At 40.0% G+C, this 25900-nt stretch overlaps 1 protein-coding gene across 6 annotated transcripts in view; it reads left to right on the forward strand.

The window, feature by feature from the left end:
- The window catches only part of ROCK2 (Rho associated coiled-coil containing protein kinase 2), a 167470-nt gene that overhangs the window by 120836 nt on the left and 20734 nt on the right, over positions 1-25900 (forward strand). For 5 of the 6 annotated variants that reach the window (XR_003999485.1, XM_030555424.1, XM_030555423.1 and 2 more), the window contains exons 19-33: positions 4368-4528; positions 5237-5421; positions 6751-6820; positions 7708-7811; positions 7920-8106; positions 10391-10484; positions 10597-10691; positions 11496-11675; positions 11947-12115; positions 12534-12710; positions 16458-16528; positions 17886-17974; positions 19346-19424; positions 19685-19946; positions 20712-20925. Coding sequence is in view for 5 of the 6 variants with exons in the window: in XM_030555424.1 (XP_030411284.1) it covers positions 4368-4528; positions 5237-5421; positions 6751-6820; positions 7708-7811; positions 7920-8106; positions 10391-10484; positions 10597-10691; positions 11496-11675; positions 11947-12115; positions 12534-12710; positions 16458-16528; positions 17886-17974; positions 19346-19424; positions 19685-19946; positions 20712-20925 (2137 nt within the window). In the remaining variant the exon portion in view is untranslated. The remainder of the gene's footprint in view (positions 1-4367; positions 4529-5236; positions 5422-6750; positions 6821-7707; positions 7812-7919; positions 8107-10390; positions 10485-10596; positions 10692-11495; positions 11676-11946; positions 12116-12533; positions 12711-16457; positions 16529-17885; positions 17975-19345; positions 19425-19684; positions 19947-20711; positions 20926-25900) is intronic. The other variant, XM_030555427.1, reaches the window with a different exon arrangement.

Consider the following 25900-nt stretch of genomic DNA (forward strand, 5'->3'; position numbering starts at 1 on the left):
ACACCTGGTGACGTGACCGTCAGGCTGATAGCAAAAAAATGGGCTATACCTGGAACCAGCTAGAGCGAATGGCCCAGGATAGAGGACTCTGGAGATCTGTGGTTGGCGGCCCATACCCCGATTGGGGTGACGGGCATGAGTGAGTGAGTGAGGCTGCCCGCAGCCGCAGGAGCCCTGAGCCCTTTAAATCTCAGCCGCGGCCAGGATTCAAAGGACTCTGGGCTGCCCGTAGTGGCAGGAGCCTGAGACCTCTATATCCCAGCCGCGGGCTGGGATTCAAAGGGCTCTGGGCTGCCTGCAGCCACGGGGAGCCCTGAGCCCTTTAAATCCCAGCCACGGGCCGGGATTCAAAGGGCTCTGGGCTGCCCGCAGAGCGCCCTGTGCCCAGGATTTAGAATCCTCCCGCGGGCCACACAGTGAGCCTCTGAGGGCCACATGCGGCCTGCGGGCCGTATGTTGTGCAGGCCTGATTTAAGGATTCTTGTACTGCCCTATTGGTAGCTATTCTGGAGATAAATAAAAGGATTTTAGTCCAGGCAGTCACTGCATGTCATGTACATTAACCTCTTCCAATGGCTCTGTGTATTCCCACTTATGGGTATTTCACTGCCTGGTGGTGCCTAGCAGTAGGACCTTCTCCAAGCAGTATTCATTGGAACAGTTGTGCGCCCTCTCCTATACTTCCCCTCAGTGTTTTTGAACATTCTGAGCACGAGGCCATATAAGGGAGTGCTGGGGGTCCTCTACCACCTCAGTTTCTTTCAACTGCTATGCTGAATGGAAATTAACTGCTCTGATCCATTCTGATCCAGGGTTTTTTCTCCATTGATAGTACATTTGATAGTTTTTGTGGTGTTTGTTTTTAGTGTGTAGTGTAATTTAAGTATAATAATAAGTGTAGATGCTTTTGTAGAGTTGGTAGGTTTGGTTCTGTGTTATGGCAGAACCAAAGAAATGGGATTTAAAAGACATGCTTGATGCTCATCTGTCTTCCCAATGTCGGGCAACCATATTAGGTGCCCGAAGTCCTTGGAGGAAGGTCATTCTCCTTGTGTGTGTTTCATTTGCTGGACGTTGGTGCCCAGAGCATTCAAAGAGGGGCAGAATAGATGCAAGTACTCTGGTCCTTGGGTGGTCATCAGATGTGAAGCCTAAGAGACTAGGTTTGGTGCCTGTGGCTTTCTCCAGTAAGCAAGCTGCCTATAAGTTCCAGGATGTCGGGCTCTTCATCAATTCTAACTCCAGATCCTTCTGTTAAAGTTGTCAAGGCTTTGAAGCATTGTTGGTGGGAAAATGGCTGTCTGCTTTCTAAGGATCCTAGACCATTGGCTCTGGCTCTATCAGTTCCAAGAAAGAAGGTGAAGAAGATGGTCACTGTTAGCGGTGCCAGATCCTGTAAATTAGACTTATTGGATCGGTCTGACTCTGATGTGGCCTCTGTGGTTCCAACTCTAAAATCCAGATCAGTTCTGGGTTCAACTTTGAAGACCAGAGCTGCAGAGTTGAGTATTTATCTGGCTATGGTACTTCCCAGGTCTGTGGGACAGGCTTCAAAGAGCCTGTGATCCGAAAAGGACTTCTACAGTGGTGACTGAAATGTACCTTCCCTTGTCTTAGCATTCCTTGGATCTGAGCAAGCCAGATTCATAGATTCCAGGACTGGAAGGGACCTCGAGAGGTCATCAAGTCCAGTCCCTTGCCCTCATGGCAGGACCAAATACTGGCTAGACCACCCTGATAGACATTTATCTAACCTACTCTTAAATATCTCCAGAGATGGAGATTCCACAACCTCCCTAGGCAGTTTATTCCAGTGTTTAACCACCCTGACAGTTAGGAACTTTTTCCTAATGTCCAACCTAAAGCTCCCTTGCTTGTAGTTTAAGCCCATTGCTTCTTGTTCTATCATTAGAGGCTAAGGTGAACAAGTTTTCTCCCTCCTCCTCCTTATGACACCCTTTTAGATACTTGAAAGATGGCAATGAGGAAGAGACATGCATCATCAGTTGTGCAGTCTATGTCTTCTTCACTTGAAAAAAGAGAAGAGCAGACGAGAGTATTTCTCAGTATACCTCTCTGCTTCCTCTCCTAAGTCTAGTACAGGATTCCCCTAGCAGATCTTTCTCACCTTTTATCTCTCTCCGCTTTCCAGTTCCATTGTTCTCTCAGAAGTGTTCATTAGTGATCCAAGATCAGGTCCTCATTTAGAGGAGGATAAAGGAAGAATTAAGAAACCTGATTCATCCCAGTTCGTGCCTCTTCAGCCTGTGTCCCCTATCTCCTTTGCTCCTCCTCCTATGGGCAGTTCTTGTCTCCATTAAATCATTCTCCTTTTGGATGGAGAAGTGATTTTTCTTCTGATAAGGATGCAGTGGCTCAGCAGTCCTTTGATCTGGCAGCTCTGGTTGAAGAGAGAGTGCCTATTTTTGAACAAGAGCAAATGACTTTGATCTTGATTTGTCACCTGAGGTAGATGTGACTTTTGCTTCTTCCCCCTTCTGAGAATGCTTTGCAGTTTCATCACTTGGTGCATTGCATGGAATCTACACTGAACCTACTTTCTGTGGCTGTGGAGGAAACCTCCCATCCAGTATTCAACATACTTGGGACTACCTCCAGGAATAGCTTATCGCTGTCAAATCTGGATGGTCTTTTACAGCTTGGTAAGATTGTTTGGTCAGCTCCTGCTTCCTGTCAGCCTGTTTCCAAAAAAGCTGGCAAACTGTATTGGATCCCTCATTAGGAGTTTTCTTGTTTTCATAGATCCTGTGCTGATTGTGGCTGCTGCCAAAAACAGACTTAGGTCTGGCCAAGTCCTCTCCAGTCTGTCTGACAGGAAAGGGAAAAGATTGATACCTTTGGGGGAGAGGTGTTTTTTTCCCTCTTCCCTTGTTATTAAGGTGGTTCATTGCCATATGATGATGGCCTATTATCAGTTCCATCTATGGGAGAAGGTGATTCTGTATGTTCAAGATTTGCCAGATGATAAAAAGAAGGCTGGCAAATGCTATTTTGACTGAGGGACAAAATGTGGCAAAGCATGCTCTCAGGGTGGTGTTTGATGTTTTAGACTCTTCCGCCAGAGCATTGGCATCTGGCTTTTGTCCCTTCTGCATTCAAATTGATCATTTTTTTTCAAATTGATCGTTTTCCTCTTCCATGCTGCCTGGGTACCAGCAGAGGAATAACTGAGGGTACAGGCGCTGACTTTTCCTTTTCCCCAGGGGTGCTCCATCCTGCTCCGCCCTGTGGCCCTGCCCCCACTCTGCCTCTTCCTGCTGTTGCTCTGCCCTCTCCCCCGAGTCCCTGTCCTCACTCTGCCTCTTCCCATCCCCCACCCGGCCCCCTCCCCATGGCCCCCGTCCACTGTCTGCTCTCCACTCTCCCCCAGGCCCCTCCCTGAGCTGCCAAACTGCTGTTTGATGGTGGCACCTGCCTCCATCAGCTGTTTGGCAGCAGCACCGTCCCCCCCACCCCCATCAGCTGATGAGCGGGGGGTGGCAGACAGCTGTGGTTGGTGAGTGCTGAGCACCCACTATTTTTTTCAGCACTTATGACTGAGAGTTCAGGAGAGACAGGCTCCCTGATCTCAGTTCCAGCCTGGACCAGAGTAGCTGGGAAAAGCCATTCGAAGGAAGTCTGGCATCTCCTTTGTAGTCCTGAGCTGGAGCACACTCAGTTGCTCTGTGGAGATGGAGCATATGCAGTCTGATTTACATTAGAAGCTGTGAGATGCTCAAGCACACTCATTCAGGATGGACTCTTTTGGAGATTTTAGCTGCCAGAATTGAAGTCTTTACTGAGTATATATGAGCTGTGATTTTTCAAAGGCTTATTATGTGGCCAAATTTGGGTAGATTTTCACAGGAATGGCACGTAGAATAGGATGGCAAAAGTTCAAGTTGTTCAGCCAGCTGATGCGCCAGCTGAACCATCTGGTATTATTGAATCACCATTGTGCTGACTGCTCATGTTAAAAATAGTCTAGTGAGTGTGTTTTTGAACTGCTCTAGTACCTCCATGCTTTTGAACTGTGATTTGAAATTGTCAGGGGCACTGCCTGTGTGGCCCAGACCTGAAGAAGAGCTCTATATAAGCCCAAAAGCATGTCTCTCTCAGTAACAGAAGTTGGTCCTGTAAAAGATATTAAGTCACTCACCTTTGTATGTCTCATAATTTTATCATCAGTTTCAGTCATGCCATCTAGTACCTTTCATCCCACAGTAATCCAAAGTTTGTTAAATTCTAGGCACCCAAGTTTAAAATTTTGGCCATAGCTAGGCACTTAAATAGATGTCCTTATTTTAAGTAGGGCTGAGCATCTACAACTCTTACTGACTTCACATTTAAATTCTCTTATTTCACAGAAATGGAAAAGAAGCTGTTGGAGGAGAGAGCTTCAAAGCAAAAAGTAGAAAACGGCTTGTTAGAAATTGAAAAGCGGTGTTCTATGTTGGACTGTGATCTCAAACAGTCTCAACAGAAAATAAATGAGCTGCTTAAACAAAAGGATAAACTAAATGAAGATGTAAGTAGCAATTATATAAGTAGTCTGAATTGGAATCTTTTGGATATTGTAAAATTTGTTCCAGTTTTAAAAGTATTTATAAAATCATAGAATATCAAGGGTTGGAAGGGACCTCAGGAAGTCATCTAGTCCAACCCCCTGCTTAAAGCAGGACTTAATCCCCAGACAGATTTTTGTCTCAGATCCATAAATGGCCTCCTCAAGGATTGAACTCACAACCCTGGGTTTAGCAGGCCAATGCTCAAACCACTGAGCTATCCCTCACCCCCGGTTATGAGCAGTATCTGTAAATCTTTACAAATGAAAATAATATTAAGTATATCTCCTCACTTCTGTAGGTTGCTGGAATGCTTCCTTACAGTGTAATGTTTCATTTTCTGAAGTTTTTCAACATTGTGACAAACTTAGAAAAATTTGATATGTGGAATGTAAAATTCTCTAATATTAGGGTGAAAAACTTGCTTATTCTACTTATAGATAATTTTAGCTATAGAATAATCTTTACATCCAAATAAGACATGTTTGTGCTATACAGTAGTTCATAGTTAATACAATAAAAACAACAGAGAATCAGTGAAAGTGTAAATTTTGTTCTGAGAGTTCCTTACTGTACGTGTCTGTAAAATTCCTCTGATGTAACACACACCCTTCCCCCCTCCCACCAAAAAAAAAAAAAGAGAGAGAGACAGACATTTATTTATTTTTCAGGTTAAAAACTTGACATTAAAAATAGAACAGGAAACACAAAAGCGCTGCCTCACACAGAATGACCTGAAAATGCAAACACAACAAGTCAACACATTGAAAATGTCAGAGAAACAGCTAAAACAAGAGAATAACCATCTCCTGGAAATCAAACTGAGCTTGGAAAAGCAAAATAATGAACTCCGCAAGTAAGTAGAGCTGCATCACATATTTATTTAATTCTTTAATTTTAAAAATTCAATTGTATTTTTATCTATCTTATGCAAAATTTGAGAGCCATGTGTACATAAAATCCTGACTATACAAAATCAACCATATCATAGGCACTCCTGATTGTTGTTTGCTGTTGTTTATACTGTAGTAGTATCTAATGGTCCTGGCAGAGATTGAGGCTTTATTGTAATAGGCTCTGTACAAACACATACTAAGAGATGGTTGCTTCCCCAAAGAGCTTACAAGAAAGAAAAAAAAAATCCTGACCACATGAGTTACACCTGTAGATTCAATAGAAAGCTACTCTGAAATGCTGTTTTCCAAAAAAAAAAAAAAAAAGATTGAGTGAAGGCATAAAGGAACATGTTAGGATTTGAGATAAATTAAAAGCTGATAAGAATTAGCTTTCCCTGAGAGTCTACATTGGAATCGGACTAAAATGATTGCACACCTGTAAATTTGCAGCTAAAAATGAGATGATAGTCTTAGCGCTTAGTAACTTCATCTTCAATGTGACTTACAAAAACTAATCAGTTACCACTAATTAAAAGAAATATTTTATTATACTAAAAAAAAATGGGAAGGGAAGTTTGTTTCATATGAGATTTGTTGTTCTCTGTAATTATCAATTTGTCTTCTGCAGCAAGAATGGTCTTGTGGCTGAAAAGGCAAGACTAATATAGCTGTTAGAAAGATCATTTTTGTTCCATCTGTAAAATGACAGTTACATGGAGGCTCTTTTGGTCTCATTCACTACCATTGGCAAAGCACTCTTGAGATTCTCTGATGGAAGAAGTGCAAAGTATTACTGTTATCATTCATATGTGCTGACTAGTGATTGAATGATAATGGGTGTGTTTAAAAATATCTACACTACGAAGAGCACTAAATTAAGGTTCAAGGTCTATCTTGCGACTCAGACTGCCTGAGGTTCTAGAGCTCGAATTGTCACTTTACTGATGTCCTGCATGGAGATGAGAGAAAAGGCCAAAGACTGTTTGCTTTAGTAATGTCTCTTGTTGGCTAGCCCATGTAACAGTATTGTCAGTTTAAACGGTTGTTCACTAACCTTTCCAGCTCGGAAGAGAGCATAGTATTCATAGCTGTCCAGGCAGAATACCTGACCTTGAGGGACTGAGGATCCCTCAGGATTTGGTATAGAAGACCATACTTTGATCAGGGAATGCTAAGATATAAGATAGTTTTACAGATGTGTGTGCATGCACACAGCCTTCTGTGCTTGTGTAGTTGTTTGGAATATCTTCACAAATTTTGCTTACGAGCACTGTTTTATGACTTTACAGAGAACGTCAGGATGCAGATGGACAAATGAAAGAGCTGCAAGACCAGCTTGAAGCTGAACAATATTTCTCAGTATGTATTTGTTTTTGTTTTACCAATCCAGTCTTTAAGGAGCAGAAACAGTGCCATCTAAGTTAGATGAACAGTTGCATCTCAGATAGTGACTTTCAAATACTTTTTAATGAACAGTCTGCAAACATTCATGCAGTCTGAAATTGTTCACATAAACTACCCTGCAGATACTTGTGGAAAAGTAGGATCTATCACAACAATGCATAAACAGAAAGAAAAGGATTCAATTTGTCATGTAATTAAATGACTTATTTGCCAGCTTAAAATTTATAAAAAGATGTATTTCTATGGGAGATCAACTTTGTATGTGAACAAATAAATAATTCTTGATTGTTGGTTACGTTTCCATCAAATGGACATGATAGCATGCAGCATTGTCTTAATAGTTATAGATTTGGAAAGAGTGCTTTTCCAAAACCTCTCTAAAAACAAATTTCTAAAGTATTTTTAATGAGTTATGTTGCAATACAAAAAAAAACACTTTGAAAAAGCATGTACGTATGTATGTGGGTTTATAAATTGTACGTGCATACATACTTTCGAACTTCTAATCATTGCATGAGGACAGCACACCACATTTATGGAGGAATGTATCGGTGACTGGGGGGGATTTCGGTGGTTTCGCTTTTCCCCACTAGCTGGGTATCAGGAGGGTGACGATGATGGAGGTTCTTTGAGAGGGTGCATGCATTGAAGGTGAAAGAAACGGTTTTGTGAAGTATTGCTGCCTTAAGTCACGTCTAGGAGAGACAAGACACTGCTGTGCTTGGCCTCTTGCTGTGTTAAAGGATTTTTGATTTAACATGGTCTTGTCTCATTCATTCAGATACCCCATAAGCTAGAATATGCAAATCCTTTTTCTTTCCTTTTTTTGTTTAAAATTCTAGACTTTGTACAAGACCCAAGTTCGTGAGCTTAAAGAGGAATGTGAAGAAAAGACCAAACTTTGTAAAGAAATGCAGCAAAAGATACAAGAGTTACAAGATGAGAGGTGAGGGTTTGCCACTTACTTGTATACGTACAGAAAATCAGGTTATTTACTTCAGTTGGAAAAGATTTTCATTTAGTTCTGAACTAATTATTTTTCAATAATTTGCAGAGACTCCTTGGCTGCACAACTTGAGATAACTTTGACAAAAGCTGATTCAGAGCAACTTGCTCGCTCCATTGCTGAAGAACAGTACTCTGATTTGGAAAAAGAGAAGATCATGAAAGAATTGGAGATTAAAGAGATGATGGCTAGGCATAAGCAAGAACTTACCGAGAAAGATGCTACCATAGGATCTGTGAGTAATCTGCATCATAATTCCTGTGGTATATTTTTGTGCATTCTAAAAGTTTTTTAATCATTATAACGAAGATACATTTGGAGGCTTACAGAAATATGCAGCTTGAAAGATTTTTGGATTTTTATTAAAGTGGACTAGTGGAAAGCAGTATGAGATCATGAATTTTCTTTTTTTAAAAGCCATTACATGGTTAATATTGTTTTAGTTGAAATTTAGAAATCATTACAAATACTGAGAAACATTTTCGGTTTACGTGTTTTTCACATCTGGATGAAAAAATAGTTATTTCCATACTTTGGACCTATGGAAACAAAACTTAGAATGTATGTATATTCAGTTGTATATAAAAATCTGTGCATGATGGTACAGTTTATGTTGCTGTAATCAAGGTTATGTCACTTTTTCCATTCTAAATCATACTTTTTCAGATGTGTGTAGTTCAGCCATAAAAATTCGTAGTCTTTCTGAAACATGACGTCCTAGGAGATGGTTCCTTTGGCTGGAAGGGGTTTGTGGCTGGAGGGATTCTGCAGCAGTTGGCTCCAGGGCTGCCCGGGCAGCTCGGGCAGCCTCTTGGCCAGCCACACTGACCGTTGCTCGGGCGCTCTCAAGTCACCATGTCCCCATCCCCTACAGCAACAGTAGTTTGGGTTTGGGAGGGGCTCAGGGCTGTGGCAGGGGGTGGGGGTGCGGGGCGGTGCTTACCTTGGCAGGACTCCGCGGAAGCTGCCAGCAAGTCCCTGCAGCTCCTAGGCGGAGGGGTCAGGGGGCTCTGTGCGCTGCCCCTGCCTGCAGGCACTGCCCGCGCAGCTCTCATTGGAGCCATGCAGGGAGCCTGCCTGCCCTACCAACCCTCCCGCCCAGCACCCATGACACCCCTGGGCTGCTTCTCCTCCCTTGCCCCCCCCTTCCCCCCCCCCCCCAGCACCTACAGCCCCCTGTCTCAAGTTTTTTTTAGGGGTATGTAGTATAAGTCATGGACAGGTCACAGGCCTTAATTTTTGTTTACTGTCTGTGACCTGTCCATGACTTTTACTAAAAATACCAGTGATTAAAACGTAGGCTGAAAACTAGGAAGAATTCAGATCTATTAGCTAGTTCCAGAGAAAAGATCCAGGCCTGCCAATTCTATATCTCCTGATCCTAATGTGCTAAACTTATAGGTATAGGTCACCCTGTCTGCCCTTCGGGCCCTCGAGAAAGCAAGAAGCAGCTGGAGTTGCCAGCACTCTCAGTTAACAACTGGCTTTCTTGGAGTGTCTCATTAATTCTTAGTCACATCCCAAAATGTGGAGCTATGACCCACTTAATCTCTGTTAATCAGTAGGCATGTGGTCTGCATTTTCCATCAACTGCTGTTTATTCCATCATTAACTGGATGGAATAAACTTGAGATAACTACCTCTTTTCCTTCCTTGAAATGTTTCTTCAGTTTCAACACCTGGGCTTCCAAACACATCTTCTGGATCTTCACCTCCACTGTGTCCCTCACAGGGGTCTCTCCTTTCCCCTCACCTGCCCTTCATATTACACAAACCTTCTGTACTTCAGTTCCATCACCTCTCTCCAGCTCTCACAGATCATTATCTAAAATCTGCCTCCTCCTCCTCCACATCTCTGAAATCTGAATTAACCCTGATTATTCATAACCATATGCTCTTCTGTCCCTACCAATTAAACGTAACCCTCTCCTTCAATTGTCTATGGAATGCCTGCTCTGTCTTGCAAGAAATACATGTTGGTATATGATTATCTTCAGCTCTGTGCTCGTGCTTCTCTGACTCGGCTTATATTCCTGCTCTCCCTTTCAGCAGACTCTTCTTTAGTTTCTTTTCATTCTAAATATTTGCTGCAGTGAGCTCCTTTCCCCCTCTTCAGTCCCAAGTTTCTCAGCTCCATATAGCACTTAAACCTGCACATTCTCTCTTTTGAAGTCTCCCGCCTCCAGATGGCTGTAATTTTTCATGTATTCTGCCAAGTCCTGAGCTTGTTAGTGTCTTGATTTTGATGGCAGACTCTTCCTGTTCTTTTTGTACATATCTCCCGATCTTTACAACATTTTTCATTTAGCTCCCCTCTCTCTCCTCCACACCTCTGGTCACTCACATACCTTTGCTTGGTCACTCTCTCCTCTGTGCCTCCCATTTCTCTTCCTACGCCAAATCCTCTATTCTTTTACCGTGGTCTCATTCTGATGTATTTTCCTTTTAAGTAATCAAGTAAATCTGTTGCATTACTTTTTGTTGTGTGGTAACATATACTTTAATTTTTTTTTTTTAAGCTGGAGGAAGCCAATAGGACACTAACTAGTGATGTGGCTAATCTTGCTAATGAGAAAGAGGAACTGAATAACAAACTGAAAGAAGTCCAAGAACGTGAGTGTTCGCTGCACAACTTGAATTTAATTTGAAAATGCTTTCGTTCTCAAAAAGTGTACCACTTAATTCTCTAATTAGCCATTACAGATTTCTTATTACATTGTTGCAGAAATTGCAAGGCTAAAAGAGGAAGAAACAAATACAACAATTATTAAAACTCAGTTTGAGAAGCAGTTGTTGAATGAGAGAACACTGAAAACCCAGGTAAGTATAAAAGAATGAGCAGATGATCATGATAATTGGAATAATATAGAGTTCATGCAGTGGATTTTTTAATGGAATGGTTGCTTTCGGTTATAAACCAGCTATATGCACTCATTGAAGCCTGGATGCAATTTTTATATCCTCAGAGCTTTTTGCTAAATCACATTACTTTAGGGAAACTTGCTCATCTGCAGACTGCAGACCTGTAATGTAGATATATGGTGCTTGAATAAAACAGTTTGTCCAACTGTGATTTAGCCCAGTATAAATCCCTAATTCCGCTAAATCCTTTATTTTGATTCAGAGAAGCTAGTTTTGACATGTACTTTGCTTATGATATAGTTTGATTGAAATTATATTGTTAGCAACTCTGAATTACCTTCCTCTGTATTTTTCATCTTTCCCTGAAGCATCTGGTAATAAACTCTGCCAAAGTTTGGATACTAGACTTCGTGTCAGATTTGATGCTCCTGCATTGTGCTCTAGGCATCCTAGAGGCATATTAGACATTCCAATTCAAAGTTGTATTTGGCTTCTAACTAACTGGGCTATTGAAAGAAAGTATGTAAAAGAACTAAAGTACTTTGTTCCAGAGTGAAATGTCATTGTCGTTTTTATAATACTTGATTCATCCACAGAATTAAATTGGTATTTTATTTAGATGGAAATGCACAAATATGTTTGAATTCATGGGTAAAGTATTTTAATAGAGGCTAATCGTGGGTTGGAGAGATGACAGTATTTGTACTTGTTGTTTACCTGTGGGGGCTTTATTATGTGTTCTGTGTTTTGTTTTGTTTTAAGGCGGTAAACAAGTTGGCTGAGATCATGAATCGGAAAGATCCAGTCAAACGTGGAGCTGACACTGATGTGCGGAGGAAAGAAAAGGAGAATAGGAAACTGCATATGGAACTGAAATCTGAACGTGAAAAGTTAACCCAGATGATGATTAAATATCAGAAGGAGATCAATGAAATGCAGGCAGTAAGAAGTGAATTTACAGCAATAAATAGCAATAAAAATGTTCTTAAATTTGTTTAAGCAATGGAAACAGTTTAAAATTATTCCAAGATGTCATATTTATTATGCATACATTTTCCATATCTTAGGGATGACACAGCTAAAGAAATTAAATAGTTGTGTATTTCAAGATTGGTTGTAAAGTCCTCATTCCACCAAGAAAATACTATAAATAAGAAATTATAGAGTACAACAGTAATACTAACAGGCAAACCGTTTCAAATCATTTTCAAAGCAAATAGCAGAAGAGAGCCAGATACGAATCGAACTGCAGATGACACTTGACAGCAAGGATAGTGACATTGAACAACTTCGCTCACAGCTCCAGTCAATACATATTGGCTTAGACTGCAGCAGCATAGGCAGTGGACCTGGGGATGCTGAGGCAGATGATGGATTCCCTGGTATGATTTTTTTTATTAATATTCCTGTCTTTATCAGTTTCATAGTGTGTTTTTTTTTCATGGAAATCCAAGTATTAAATGGCATTCTTATGCTTCCGTGACTTCCTTGCTTTTTCTGTAATTCCTTAGACCTTTTCAGTAATCTGATAGCATTTAATATCCATGCACTGACACACTATCTTTATTTTGACTACACTTAATTCTTTCTTCTTAAATTGTTTTTAAAAAGTTAATTTCAGTTGTTTAAGAATTAAAAGATTACATTTTGTTTCTCATTCAAACTACTTTTTCTCTTTATTGATGTGTTCATTTTGTAAATACTGTATTAAATGATAAAATGTAAAAACTAATATTCTGTTTTTAGTGATTCTGTTTTAACTCTTCTGTCCTTTTTCCTCCTTTTGTGCTGGGTGTTTAGTCCATATCACTCAATCCCACACTATGGAGTCCATGTCTCTTACCTACCAGCATTCTTCTACCTCTGTCAGTATTGCCACTAAGCCTTCCAGTTCTCACATGCTTCTCGACTCTGATTCTGACTCAGAGGAAGAACCATTGTCTTGTGTACACATCCCTTCAGAACCTGATAGCACAGGTGACATCCCTGAAACCATTTGGTGCACTTACGTTTTGTTTTAACTTTGTCCTTTTGGCCTTTTTTTAATAACTAACACCATTAATATAATTTTGTCAAAAGCACTGGAAGTTCAAGTTGTAATCCAGAACATACTAAAGAGAATGTTGCATGAACAAAGAATTGGCCTGTTTTTTTTCTAAATGTTCAATGTTTGCAACCAAATCAGACGTACAGTTTTAAAACAATCATTTTGTAGAAATATTTTGTAAGGTGATTTTATTGCTCTATGTCCAAAGTAGTCTCTATCCAGTGTCTGTGCTTAACTTTATGCACCTCAAAGTTTTTGGGTATCCAAAACCTTATCTATTTGTTCCGGCTGAGCAGTTAACTACTTCAGTTAAATAATTGAATATCTAGCCATTCACTTTGTGAATACAGATACTACTTGCCTGTGCAAATCCAATTTTGGCCTGCCCAAATTCTTTGCGTAAAGTTAGATGTCACATGACTCAGACACAAAAAACTTGGAGGCTGTTTTTGAAAAATTGGTCCCTAATACATAAGATTTGTGTTTCATTATGGATCTTTGTCAGCATAAAAGGCAGTACCAAGTTATCAAAATTTACTTTTCCAGCAGCAAGAAGAAAATAATTATTTGCAGCTTTGGTTAAAGATAGCTCTTTTTATAAACATAGATTATATATTTTGAACTAATTGTATGTGAATATACTCATATTCTATGAATCAGCCCTCCTAGTACTAAAGTGAGGGTTTTTTTTACCATGGTGACATCTAATATTTGACTAAAGATTTATTTGATTATGGAGCTGTTTATTTGATTAACTATCAACATAAGGATAAATATTAGTTTGGAATATTGTCAGCACACTGAGATAAGGACGAAAGTAGATTCTTTATGTTCTAGTGCTCCTTATAAAAGAAACACAAACTAGATTTTGGTCTCTTTCTAGCTGCTGTTATAATCACTATACTTTTATCTTGGGACCCATGTCAGATCAGTAGGGCTTTCAGAGTTCAGGCCAAATTAGGTGGTCTTTAAGAAATGTTTAATTACTTATTGACTTCAGTAAATCACATCCTGTTGTCTTTCTGATAAGAAGGCAGGGCTGGGACATTTCCCTGTTGAGATAAAACATTATTCATATCCATTGAATATACAGACAAATCTAAGCTGCTGGCAGGAGGATTTCCTAGGAAATATGTTCTCTTCTCTCTTGTCTCTGCCCCCAGACAAAGGATGCAGTTTGAGGGGAAAGAGACTAGATTCTCATATTTCTGCTACTGGGAAACATGCTATAGGGATACACAACAACAGAAGCAGGTGAATGTTTATGCAGCTCCACTGACAGAGATTTTTTAAACACCTTGAGCAGTTTTTGTTGGGACCTAGCCAAACCTAGCTTCTCCTCCCAATTCCTTTCCCTGGAGGTGGCTGAATATTTTTCAGCAGCGGCTTTTCTCCTATCCCTGTATGTGGAAAAACTTATGGAGGGAGAGCATTTAGCCGTTGTTGGGGTGGAGCCAGTTTTAGCAGCAAATCCAATGAGGAGTATTTAAACTATGCAGCTGCATTGACAGTGGGTAAGGGACAACTGCATGTCACTTCTTCTGTTCTCTTAGTAGAGAATAACCCCTAGAAGCAGTAAAATGGGAGGAATCACCTTCCCACCCATCCCCACCCCCCAGCTGAATTCTTGAAGGTTGGAGAGTAGTATGTGAATGTTTCTTCTTAGTGAATACATTCTTTTCACATGGGGGAGTATTCTTTTCAGTAGCATTCTGCTTGCTCTGTCTGATATCAGGCAGAGTAAGAGTAGCTCCAGGCAAACCCACTGAGACTATTAAAAGTCATATACTGGGCCCTGAAGAGCCACATGTGATGCTAGAGCAGGGGTAGGCAACCTATGGCATGGGTGCCAAAGGCAGCACGTGAGCTGATTTTCAGTGGCACTCATGCTGCCCGGGGGGTCTTGACCACCAGTCCAGGGGGCTGTGCATTTTAATTTAATTTTAAATGAAGCTTCTTAAACATTTTAAAAACCTTATTTACTTTACATACAACAATAGTTCAGTTTATATATTATAAACTTATAGAAAGAGACCTTTTAAAACATTAAAATGTATTACTGGCACGCGGAACCTTAAATTAGAGTGAATAAAAGAAAACTCGGCACACCACTTCCAAAAGGTTGCCGACCTCTGTGCTAGAGGCATGAGTTGTCCATCACTAAGCTGATTGCTGAAGATTTAAATTGTTTCATTGCTACCTAACAGACATATGGGGCAAACATATGTGCAGTGCTTCCCATGTACTTGGTGTGTGTATTAAAATATGCATCCTCATTAAGGGTACCAGCAAACAAACCAATAAACTCTGACAATAGTGTACACATCACACTAGATAATCTCTCTCCCACCTTTCTCTCCACGATGTTGAGGGTTCTGTAAAGTTTATCTCTTTGTTATTCAGTTCCCATTTGTACACATAGGAATGATTTCACCACCTGTTTAAAAGGAACTGGTGGTTACAGGGCCAGAGGATTTTACATTCCATGCATAGGCTGCTGGAATAAGATGCCCCTGTTAAAATCAAATGCATTAGAACTCTGAATGTAGAGTTCCTATGCAGAGGCAGAGATCTACGAGTATGATGATCTCTTCTGATATAGATAATCAGAAAGCAACTGTTGCAGGTAAGCAGTTCTGCTTAATACTACTTACCTCACAAATAAGACACATTCTTATCTTCAACTAGTTTGTAAGCAGGGGCCGGGGGATCTTGTGTGTTGATACAGTGCCTAGCACAGTAGGAGCATGATCCTGATTGATCTTTGGCTTTTACCACAAAACAAATATTAAATTACAGTTGAGATTTTGAGGCTTAATGTATATTAAGCCACTTTGAAATCTTCAGAGAAAAGGTGGTTTAAAATATTCCTATTGTGTGAAACTAGCAGCAAAAGTTATTTCTTATTAAGCGGTTCAGTGAGAGTATACTGAATGAATTAAAGGCAAAAGGGTTAGCCAAAGGTTGACTTCTAGTTACTGGTGAGAAAGCTGTAGTGATTTACCCAGGTTCTGAGGAAAGATGTAGAGCAAGAAGTTCCAATTATAATATCAAAACTCTTGTGATTTAGCTATTGCTGTTACTCAGGAAAATAGTTAATTTTATTTATAACCCATCACAACTCCCACAGAAAATCAATACATTTCCTCAAATATTAAACTTGTATAATAAAAGTATATATGTAGTGTATATTAAATACAAACTTTAATATTCAGGCTTTAAAATATGTATATGCCTATGTGTATTCATATTTAGAAGTTTTTTTTCCCCTAAAACTGAATGTTGTGTATTGTGTACTAACGTCTTCACACAAGCAATTTTAGTGGCTGGAAGCTGATAGTTAAATAATTATAGGCATTAAAAATCATAAATGTCTTTGTCTTATTTTTACTAAAGAGAATGTATGTGTGATAGTATACTTTTACAGTGAGACATTGGCTCTTTTTTTTTAGTCTGAATTACTAGTTTTTGAGTGGCATTATTTGCTAGTATTGGCTGTGCAATACAGCTTTTTGTCCCTGAAAAATCTGCTGTGATAATTGTTGCAAGGCATTTTGCTTATCAGGTTATGGTATTTGTATGTCTGCCTTATTCTTTTTAAATAAGGGCTTTTTATATGCAGGGTGGTCTCAGATAAATGTGTGTTGTTTAAATACTTACTTAATATTTATTTGCAGAATCGAGATTAGAGGGTTGGTTATCACTACCTGTCCGAAATAACACTAAGAAATTTGGATGGGTGAAAAAGGTGAGAAATATAAATCGTTGACCTCTACTTAACAGATTTGCTGGATTTTGTATTAGTTGCATCTTTTTAAAGATGTGTGACTTCTTTCCTACATATATGTTCTCTAATCAGTCTTGAAGATAGTACATGCACAGATCACTACTGACGAGTCGGAGTCTGTTAGGTCAGGGTACAGGTGGGAGTAGATATTTTTTACACATCTGCGGCTTACTGTTTGGTTATCTAGCAGTGAGGAGTCTGACCAGGATCCTAAATCTATAAACTGACATAATCGAAGGGCAGATACCCTTGATAAGGGAGGAAGAGGTGAGTTCAGATGCTTCCCTCTTCTTACCAGCTTCACCTCCATTTTGCCTTGGTTCAACTTTAGTCAGCTGCTCATCATCTAGGTAAGGGGTAGGCAACCTATGGCATGCGTGCCGAAGGCAGCACACGAGCTGATTGTTGTGGCACTCACACTGCCGGGGTCCTGACCACTGGTCTGGGGGGCTCTGCATTTTAATTTAATTTTAAATGAAGCTTCTTAAACATTTTGAAACCTTATTTACTTTACATACAACAATAGTTCAGTTATGTATTATAGACTTATAGAAAGAGACCTTCTAAAAAGGTTAAAATGTATTACTGGCACATGAAACCTTAGATTAAAGTGAATAAATGAAGACTCGGCACACCACTTCTGAAAGGTTGCTGACCCCTTATCTAGGTTCTGATTGCAACAACACACTAGGATAGGTAGGAGATAAAGAACTGGATGTCTTCCCTGAACTGCTGGTGTGTCAGCCTGTGGTGTATTTCAAGCTTCCATGATGTCTTTTTTTAAAACACAGAACAGGTATAGCATAGTTGATGGTGGTGTCAGCTCTCTCTATCTACTTTACTTTACCAACGTGCCTATTCTGGACAACTTTTTGGGTGGGAGGTTCTCTTATCTACTCAGACTTTGGCTCCTTTATTGAGACTACCAACAAATGTGCTAACTGTGGTGATTTTTGTGAAGGGGACACCTGTTCACTGTGTACAGAACCAATCGGAGTCAAAATTAAGCTATTAACATAGAAACCAAAGGCTTTGTATCCTGTTAGCAGATCTATTGCGTTCCATTCCTTTCATCTTTTTAAAATAGGTGTTTAAAAATATAAAAGTTGTTACGAAATATCACAATTTTATGTCATTGTGATGTAAAGTATGACTTACTTTGTGCTCAAACTGTAGACCCAAACTACCATGCTATTATTGACTATTAATAAAATTATGAAATAATATTATGAAATTATTTGACTTGACAGAAGTAAATACTTGAGATAAAGCCTGTATTTTAAGAACTATGTTAATACCTGTGTATCTTTTTTAACAGTATGTAATTGTAAGCAGTAAGAAGATTCTGTTCTATGATAGTGAACAAGATAAAGAACATTCTAACCCCTACATGGTGTTAGATATTGAGTAAGTATTATTACAGGAGATTATGGTATCATTACTTTGTTAACTTTCAGGTGAAAATTAGTAGATGGCTTGAAAAGAAAACAACTTTAGAAAATATTTTTGAGAGCTGATAATGACTCTGCTGTCATATGTTATTTAAACTATGGTTTGAGGTCAATCAGTGTGTGTCTTGCTGCCCTCTTGGCTGACACACTGGGCACTGATCTAGAGACCTCCAGAACTAAGAGCTTGAGGAGCTATAGCTTGAACTAAAGAGCCAAAATTTTATAGCTGGGGGCTGTAACAACTCATGTCCTCTGCAGTTTGGCACAGAGTGGGGAAACTGTATTACACACTCAGCTGTGGGTTACAAGTGCGGTACATAAACATAGGGATGGCCATACTGGGTCAGACCAGTGGTCCATCTAGCCCAGTATCCTATCTTCCAACAATGGCCAATGCCAGATGCTCCATAAGGAATGAAGAGAACAGGCAATCATTGATTGATTCATCCCCTGTTGTCCATTCCCAGCTTCTGACAGACAGTAGCAAGCAACACTAAGAGCATAGGGTTAAATCCCTGATCATCTTGGCTAATAGCCTTTGATGGACCTATCTTCCATGAACTTACCTATTTCTTTTCGAACCTCATTATAATTTTGGCCTTCACCACCTCCCCTGGCAACGAATTACACAGATTGACTGTCCATTATGTGAAGAAATACTCCTTTTGTTTGTTTTAAACCTGCTGCCTATTAATTTCATTGTGTGACCCCTGGTTCTTGTGTTATGTGAAGGAGTAAATAACACTTCGTTATTCACTTTCTCCATGCCAGTCAAGATTTTATAGACCTCTATCATATCGCCTCTTTCCAAGCTGAAAAATCTCAGTCTTTTTAATCTCTCCTCATATGGAAGCTGTTCCATACCCCTAATCATTTTTGTTGCCCTTTTCTCTACCTTTTCCTATTCTAATACATCGTTTTGAGATCAGTGACCAGAACTGCACAGTATTCTAGGTGTGGGTGTACCGTCAGTGTATACAGAGGCAATATGACTTTTTCAGTCCTATTATCTAATTCTTTTTAGTGGTTCCTAACATTCTGTTTAACAGTACAGAATGCAGCTATTCAGATTTAATTTGGCTCTTGTTGCTATGCGGTTTAAGGTTTGGGGATTGATATGTAGAGTTGGGAATAGGAGTTGAATAAAGTGGATTTAGAATTTTGTTTGCTGGCAATCTTTACATCACACTGATGTACCTTATTAGCTAAGGTACAATACAATTCCTTAATTAATTGTATATATTAAATCAGTACATTTAATTAGATAATACTCTAATAACAAATTTTTATTATTATTGTTTTTTTTCTTTGAAATCTGCTTCTACAGCAAATTGTTCCACGTCCGGCCAGTCACACAGACTGATGTCTACAGAGCAGATTCCAAAGAGATTCCTAGGATATTCCAGGTATGTAGTTATAAATTAGTATTTTTAGAAAAACAAACTGGTAAAATTCCTTATGCAAATAAATGCAAGATGCTTCAAAATATTTTAATTTTTTATTAAAGAAGACAAGTATAAGTGAGAAAAGTAGGATCATATAAATTGTCAGAAGATCTATTCTAACCTACTCTAATTTGTATTCCTGAATTTTTGCTAACTAAATAATTGCCCTTTACCTACACCCGTTGTGTATGAATGTTGTGTTTATTTTGCTTTAACTCTAGATTCTGTATGCTAATGAAGGAGAAAGCAAGAAGGAACCAGAATTTCCTGTGGAGCCTATGGGAGAGAAATCAAATTACATTTGCCACAAGGGACATGAATTTATACCCACTCTCTATCATTTTCCAACCAACTGTGAGGCTTGTATGAAGCCACTGTGGCACATGTTTAAACCTCCTCCTGCTCTAGAGTGCCGCCGCTGCCATATCAAATGTCACAAAGATCACATGGATAAAAAGGAAGAGATTATAGCACCTTGCAAAGGTAAGTAGTGAATAATTGAATAAATGTATAGTTGCCAATTAACTACAGGGGATAATTCAGATACAGGTTTCTCATAATGTGATCTCAGATGAGCTCAAGGTAAAAGGTAGCAACTGCTGGAGTGACAGATCCTTGGGTGCATATCAGGATTCTGTTAGGGAAGATCAGCTCACTGCAATACAGTGACATTTAGCCAGCACAGGGACATGTATGCCACATACTTTCAGTGCTGTCAACATCATAGGGAAGGGTTATCCAAAACAGCTACTTACTCAGTGGATTGTGATGCATTTCAGTATGGGACAGAGATGTCAGTGTATGTGGCAATACAGATTATGACACTCAGAAAAGTTACTCCCTCTGGGCTGAGTTCCACAGTTCTCTATGCTCAATATCTCTTATGGGCATATGAAATGGCTGTAACAGGATATGTTTGTTTCCCTGTATACCTGCTTCCTTAGTAACATGGAGAATAATCATCCCCTTATCCTCCAAATGGAAGAAATAAGAAGGGGTTGCAGTCTGTGGATAGATTGGAAAGTCTCCTCTGTCGGGAACGTTAAAGGTGCTGTGGCATAATCTATACCCAAAGTAGCATTGTGATCATGGCAGCCCAAGTGGTAGCTTTATATTGGGTTTGTATAGCACCACTTGACTTCTACTCTGTGCAATTTATGAGAACCCAAGGATCTGGTCATTAGTTTTTAAGGTGAGCTCATGTAAAAAATTTAATAATGAGATTTTGTTTTTAAATTTATCTTACAGTATATTATGATATTTCAACTGCAAAGAATCTACTACTGTTAGCTAATTCTACAGAGGAACAACAGAAATGGGTGAGCCGATTGGTGAAAAAGATTCCAAAAAAGCCTCCAGCACCTGACCCCTTTGCTCGATCTTCTCCTAGAACTTCCATGAAGGTACAGCCAAATCAGTCTATGAGACGGCCAAGCCGACAGCTTCCTCCAAACAAACCAAGGTAACACAAAAATTGCTATTAAAGAATGATGATTTTAAACAGTTTCCCACTGCGATACATTGTATTATATAAGTGTTATGGGCAATTCACAAAGATACCTTTTGTTTGTTTGTTTCCTTTTGTATTTATATTATGACTAATGAAATGTGAGACCATCTTGTCATCTTTTGTGAATTTCAGTATACAAAATATTAAGAAAGCTGTGTGAGGAAGCATGTTTCATTTCCTTATTTAAATGAGCCTGTCTCTGAATTAAATCTACTGTATGTGTTATATAATAGGCAGAATTGGTAGCACTCATCTACGTGTAAGGTTGCTTGACGCTTCACATTATAAGATCCTGTTTTCAGTTGCTTATAACTTTGTGAAACTTTAACCATTTGGGCTGAAATTTCCTATGCCACGTGTCTTGGGATCATTGAAGCAAAAATAGTTCTTCTGTTTCAGAGAGTGAGATTAGGGGAAAATATGTTGTTTTTTCTCATGTTAAAAAAGTTCTTACAGGTATTTCATTAAGAGGTAATAGTGCCTCCATGCTTTGGAGCAGGGAATTTAAATCTGTCAATGTTGGTTGCCTTTGTGTCAGGAACGTGCTTTTTGCTGTTCTGAGGGAGACCCAAATTTGGCAAATTTACAAGCCTTTGAAAATTCTTAGTTCACACATGCTCAGTAGAGACTTGTTAGAGTTTGGCATCTAAATTCTCTGAAGATTCTGTGTGCACTGAACATGCTCTAGGGTTGCAGACGCTAAGTAAGATTTTCCCTGCAGGTGCTCCTATAGGCAATTGTGGTTCTTCTGTGTTCTCATTGCTTCTGTGGAGGCAACCAGAAACTAGGGTTAGTGTAGGGGAGGAGCAGTCTGACTTGAATGCAGAGGGAACAAGAGCCAGACTTCAGGGGAGACGTGGGGTAGTAGAAGGAATAGATTGGGGCAAGGAGCTATGTGGGAAGGAAAGGCTGGGGGATAGTTGGGGCTGGAAATGAACTGGCAGACTGGTGGAGAAGACTAGTACTGGCTAGGGAAGGAGACTGAGAGCCAGGATGGAAACAGAGGGATGCCAGCGCACAGTAGGATGGGAGACTGGGACTAGCTGGACAGTGAGACAGTGACAGTGAGCCATGGGAGGTGAGATGGGACTGGTTGAGCTGAGAGACTGGGAGTCATGGAGGGGAGGGGGAGACTGGTACTTGGACATGGAGCCTGGAGGGTGAGTTTAGGACTGGCTGGGTAAGGAGACAGGGATTGGCTTGAGCAATCCAGGGCTGTAAAGACTGGGGCTGGCTAAGTGAGGAGATTGGGGCAATGGGGAATGGAATCCGAGATTCCAGAATCTCGCCATTCCTGTGCTGTCTACAAATATCTGTGAAAATCCACTGACAAAAGTCTCTCTCCTCCCTCTACTCTAGTTCTAGAGGATGACAACATACAACTCTTATCAGTTACTCTGTTAGGTCAAATGACAGAGATCTGTGCAGTGGATCTAAAGGTTCCAACCCTGCTAATTACCCTTGTGGGTGTCAGTGTGATTCCACTGGATGGAATTTGTGCTTTTTCAGTTTGCTTTTTTGAAAAATCTAGGACAGTGGACACACAGACACACTTACTTTAAAAGTTGCAATGTCTGCACTTCTTCAAATCATACCTCAAGGTTTCAGGTTGGGGAGCCAATTAATGATCATCTGTGAAAAGTTTGGTATAAGTGACTTGCCCGTCATCACACAGGAACTTTGTGGCAGAGACAAGGATAGAATCCATTTTCTCCAGGGCAGGGTTCACCTGCCTTCACCATGAAACCATCCTTTCTCTTCTTGGAGTCGTCTGCCTCATTCACCCCACACATTCCAACTTCTGCAAAAAAATGAAGTAAGGATCTGACAGACAACAACCTTATTCATTACACAACACTGATTCATTGTCTGTGCACTGAATGAGGCAGGAGTTCTGTGGGGAAAAAAGAGCAGGTATTTGTGTAATTCAAGTCCCTATAATAATGCCAGTTCACAAGAGGGCTGAATTAAGGCAACCTTAATTCTGGAATTGCCTAACTTCTGAGTGCTTGACTTTGCAACCTTAACAATGTTTTCCATGTGTGCGTTTGTGTGCGCGCGCGCAAGTAATGTGTATATACTGTTACACGAGCCCTTTGAACATGTAAAGTGCTAAGTGCTGGGTATTCCTGTTAAAGCTCACCCAGTGTTTAAGTAAATAGGCTACTTCTACCTTCTCTATTGTCCATCTACATGTGAGGAAAAATTGGCATCAGGACTATTCCTGTCCTCAGAACCCTCAGTGTCAATCTTACATAACTTCCTAAAGGACACAAAAGATATTTCTCTTTAGGCAACTTTTCATCCTGTGTTTCCAGGCACAAGTACTATTATTTACCCACTCACCACCCAGCCATCCTAAAGTTTTGCCACAGTTTGGGGGCAGTGAATCTTTAGGATTCAAGGGTGGTAGTTGGCCCATTTCCCACCCACTGTCAGCCCGTCCATTGGACAGCTGCATGGACAAATTTCTATATCTCTTACCCTTTATATCACTCTTCTCAGTGCAGAATAAATGGAGTTGTCAAGCTGTTTCCCACCACAGTTCCCTCTCCTCCAGATATAGCACCGCAAGAGCCAGTCTCCTGCATCTTCAGTGCCCTGAGAAAGGAGTCCCACTTAAAGGGATGGTCTCTTCATCTCTAGCATCTAATTGCTGAAAAACTAGGAGTCTTGACACTTAAGAAGTGTTCCTTCCAGAGAAGAAGAGAACATACTCCTCAATAGGGACTGTACTTTCTTTTATTTTCCTTCTCCAGAACACAGGGGCTGATGTAAATAAAAAAGATTCTTCTGACTCAAAGAGCACAGAACTCAGCCAAGTTCTCAGAGTTCTTTGTGAGAACAAAGAGAAGTTTCTGATAAAGAGCAGCAGGACTCCCCATCCTTTTTTTATCAGTTGATAGCCATCATAGATAACAAAAAGGTGTTTTCAACAAATGTGCTTTTCAGAATAAAAGACCCTGCTAAGCAGTAAGGTGATGGTAGAACACAGATGCCAGGAAGTCAGTAAAGTCTTATAGAATTATAGAGCTATAAGGCTGAAATGGACCTTAAGTGGTCATCTAGTACAACCCTCCGTGCTGAGGCAGGAATCAAGTATACCTAGACCATCCCTGACAGGTGTTGGTCTAACCTCTTCTTAAAAACCTCCAATGACAAGAATTCCACAACCTCCCACAGAAGCATATTCAAGTGCTTAACTATCCTTATAATTAGAGATTTTTCTCCTAATACCTAACCTAAATCTCCTTTGCTGGAGATTAAGCTGATTACTATTTGTCCTATCTTCAGTGGACATAGAGAACAATCAATCAGCATTCTCTTTATAATAGCCTTAATATATTTGAAAACTGCTCATAGATTCGTAGGCCAGAAGGGACCATTGTGATCATCTACTCTGACCTCCTGGATAACACAGGGCCATAGAACTTCCCCAAAATAATTCTTGAGCATTATTTCCAATCTCAATTTGTATGGCTTCAACTTCCAAACACTGGATTGTGTTATACCTTTCTCTGCTACACTGAAGAGCCCATTATTAAATATTTGTTCCCCATGTAGGTATTTATAGACTGATCAAGTCACTCCTTAACCTTCTCTTTGTTAAGCTAAATAGATTGAACTCCTTGATTCTGTCTCTATAAGATACGTTTTCTAATTGTTTACATGTTCTCTTGGCTCTTCTCTGAACCATCTTCAGTTTATCAACATCTGTAATTGGCACTGGTGCAACTGCTGCTGGACCACTGTGTCCAGTTCTGGTGTCCTCAATTCAGACAGAAGTAAAATAACCTCTCTGTGCTTACTCTAGATTACCCTGTTTATGCGTCCAAGAATTGCATTAGCCCTTTTGGCTGTGGTAATGTACTGGGAGCTCATGTTCAGGTAACTGTCCTCCAACCTAAAATCTATTTCAGAGTCTGCTTCCCAGGATAGAGTCCCCCTTGTCTGTAAGTGTAGCCTATGTTCTTTGTTCCTAGATGTATACATTTATATTTAGGCATATTAAAACTCGTATGTTTTCGTGTACCCAGTTTACCAAGTGATCCAGATTGCTGTGTATCAGTGATCTGTCCTCTTTATTATTTACCACTTCTCCAATTCTTGTGTTATCTACAAACTTCCTCAGTGAGGATTTTGTTTTTTTCCAGATCACTGATAAAATGTTAAATGGCATAGAGCCAAGAAGGAGACCCTTGTGGGACTGCACTAGAAACACACCTGCTCGATGATTCTCCATTTATAATTACATTCCAAGACCCATTACTGTTTCTTCACATGATTGGTCCCTATGTATATTTCAGATGTGGGTACAGATGTGCCTCATGCATCTCAGTCTGGAGATTTTTATTAAACTGTGTCCACTGGGCTGCACATGCACAGTTCTTTTCATGTTCTGAACCGAGGGCATAAGGGGCAAGGCAGACTGGCCCCTTTCTAGTTCCTTCTTACTGCTGCATGGCCTAAGTTAGAATCTTCTGTGTCCACAGCTTCTTCCCTTGACTCCTTTGGTCTATAAATATATTATAAATAGTTTTGGTATTTTATTCTTTTAGTGTTAACTACTAGTGTAGTTAGTTATTTTTCCCTGCCTCCTGGAAATCCTCCCAGGGAAGTTAGGATTATGCCCAGAGTCCCAGCGTTCAAGAATTGCATTTTCTGCTGCCACTCCTTTTCAATGGATGACGAACACCAATGCTGCCTTTACTGCCTAGGTGGGGTTCACATTTCATCTAAGTGCAATATTGGCCTCTCCTTCCTTCTCAGAACTCATGAAAGTTGAGAGCTAAGGTTTAGAAAATATCTGATGGAGAAGACCATGAGACCCCATCAGATCTGGGCCATGGAAATGCACACCATGCCTCCCCTCTCCCCCCCGAAGTAGATTGGCCCCAGTCAACAAGAAGTGCTCCTCTGAACACAA

This window comes from Gopherus evgoodei, chromosome 3 (genome assembly GCF_007399415.2).
Source record: "Gopherus evgoodei ecotype Sinaloan lineage chromosome 3, rGopEvg1_v1.p, whole genome shotgun sequence".
Classification (NCBI taxonomy): Eukaryota; Metazoa; Chordata; order Testudines; family Testudinidae; genus Gopherus; species Gopherus evgoodei.